This window comes from Telopea speciosissima, chromosome 8 (genome assembly GCF_018873765.1).
Source record: "Telopea speciosissima isolate NSW1024214 ecotype Mountain lineage chromosome 8, Tspe_v1, whole genome shotgun sequence".
NCBI lineage: Eukaryota > Viridiplantae > Streptophyta > Magnoliopsida > Proteales > Proteaceae > Telopea > Telopea speciosissima.
The window spans coordinates 26,091,318-26,093,788 of record NC_057923.1 but is presented as its reverse complement, the minus strand read 5'-3'; the positions used below and the strand labels follow the sequence as shown (position 1 = coordinate 26,093,788).

At 41.9% G+C, this 2,471-nt stretch overlaps 1 protein-coding gene across 1 annotated transcript; it reads right to left on the bottom strand.

The window, feature by feature from the left end:
- Positions 1 to 298: 298 nt before the first annotated feature.
- Positions 299 to 1,857, bottom strand: LOC122672203. Its single transcript, XM_043869701.1, has 3 exons — positions 1,672 to 1,857; positions 1,391 to 1,528; positions 299 to 1,282 (listed from the first exon to the last, which is right to left on the bottom strand). The coding sequence occupies exons 1-3, from the start codon at positions 1,855 to 1,857 to the stop codon at positions 299 to 301; spliced, it is 1,308 nt and encodes a 435-aa protein (XP_043725636.1).
- Between the last annotated feature and the right edge of the window lie 614 nt (positions 1,858 to 2,471).

Here is a 2,471-nt window from a genome sequence, read left to right as displayed (position 1 = left end):
TTATTTCTAGGGCATTGTCAATGCGCAGAATTTTTAAATGAACACCAAATTGAACACGAATTTCATTATAAAACTGTTTGAAAAATAAATACAAATTCAGATCGATCCTTCAAGAGGTACAGCCATGTCATACGAGAATGATCATCAATAAAACTAACAAAATAGTAAAAACCTGACTCTTGACCCTACAAGGGCCCCAAATATCAAAATGAACTAACTAAAACAAAGAAGTACTCCTAGACTTCGGACTCAAAGGAAAAATAGTATGATGATGCTTGCCAAGCTCACAAGCTTCACACTAAATGCGGGAGATAGATTTGCAGCTAGGAACAAGATGACGCAGCATGGATAATGAAGGATGTCCTAGCCGATAATGCCAATGTAAAGGAGATACACCAGAAGAAGTAGCAACCGCTGCCGTAGAAGTAGATGCCAAATCAAAATAATAAAGGTCACCCTTCTCATGCCCGCCACCAATCGTCATCTTTGTTGCAAGATCTTGAATGACACAATGAGAAGGATGAAAGGTTATAGAACAATTCAAAGTCTTAGTTAATTGACTAATAGATAGAAGATTAGGAGGAAGCTTAGGTACATGAAGGACATCAGACAAAGAAAGATCAGAAGATAAGGGGATGTCCTCATGACCAGTGACAGGTATAAAGGACCCATCGGCAATAGAAATCCGAGATGGGACAGCGGACTGTGTAAAAGACGAACATAAATTAGGCTTACCAGTCATGTAAGAGGAGGCACCGGAGTCAATGACCCACGGAGAGGATGAGGAGGCAAAACATGCAGTAGATGTACCTGGGTGAGCAAGAACAGCTGTAGATGTAGAGGAGGATGCCTCAAGTTTCTGAACTCGTTGTAATAGCTGAGAAACCAAGTCATTAGAGGAACTACCACTACCAGTGGAAGACCCATGAGTAGTGTCAGGAGGATGCACAGAATCAACCGCTCCATCAGAAACTGCAGCGTTTGCAAATTGCTCTCGTGCCCATTGTGGTTTGCCGTGTTTCAGCCAACATTTGTAAATAGTGTGGTTAGGACGACCACAATGAGAGCACCATCGAGAGCCACTATCACCAGAAAATGAACCAGCAAGGTGAGAACCAGTTCCACGACCACCAGAACCAGCTCCACAACCAGATCCAGAACCACAACCTCGAGAAGAGGTACCACCACCACGACCATGCCCTCCAGTAGAAATAAAGAGGGCAGAATTATCCTTGGAAACAAGAGTAGGATCAGATTTCACCACCGAAAGGGAAACAACTCTCTGGATTCAACAATATGCTTCATTCATAGATGGGATCGTCTCACCAGCCAATAATTGGCTTTTGATGGATTGAAGATCAGAGTCCAATCCAGAGAGAAACTTAGCAACCAAAAATTCAGAACGTTGGGATTTAATCACAGAGGCATCAGTAGATATAGGCTGGTACACATTGAGTTCTTCCCACATCCGCTTCAGTGAACTGTAATATTCGCCAATAGACTTTCCTTCTTGATTGAAAGAGAAAAACTTCTCATACAAATCATAAATTCGAGACAGATTGGTATCTTGAGAATAGCTCTCCTTGAGTTCTTCCCAAACTCCCTTGGCAGTGAGGCTATGGAAGGTTCCATGCTATTCCAAAGCCAACAAAGAAGGGTTGCATTTTCGGCCTTCCAATCGTCATATTTGTCATCAGTAGGATCTGGTGGTGTCATAGCGAGATAAGACATCTTCCGGCGAGCAGTAACGTAAACTTCAAAGGCTTGAGACCAAAGGACGTAGTTGGAGGCACCATTCAATTTGATGGTAGTAATCTGAACATTAAAGTTGTCCGTAGGAGGCTTAGAATCAGCCATGAGATCAAATAAATATTGTTAAACAATACCTGGGATAGGTAGAGAGCAGAGACAGCCAACAATAACAGGGATAAGGCACAAAATCGATTTCAGCCTAAACCCAGATTAGGGTAAAAATCGACAAACTTCAGAAGGAGGCTAAACAGCCCAATATGCGATCAATAATTGGTGTAGACAATCACCAAAAATAAAAAGGAATAAAGATCCCCAAACTAGCAGCCAATATGAAGAAGAAATCCCAGGAGAAGAAGAAACTAGATTTCACAGGGTTTTGAGAAATCGATTCCTCAGATGGAGACAAACATCATTTCAATCTGCAGTAATCTCGAACAGCATCAGGTGCAAGATAAACACGATCAATCTTCAGCATATCAGGGAACTCTAGTCCTTCATTAGTGTATGACTAGGGTTCAGACAAGAATATACAGCATTTGGTTGTTGTGGACCACGGCAAGAGAGCAAGGGGAAGGAGAAACCTTCAAAACCGCAACACCAGGAAGAACTGTGGATCAGAATTAGGGCTTTGATACCATGTAAAAGAACAGAACCCTAAGCTTGATCAGCAATGAAGAGCAAAAAAGAAGAAAATAGTGAACAGAAGAGGAGAAGAAGGG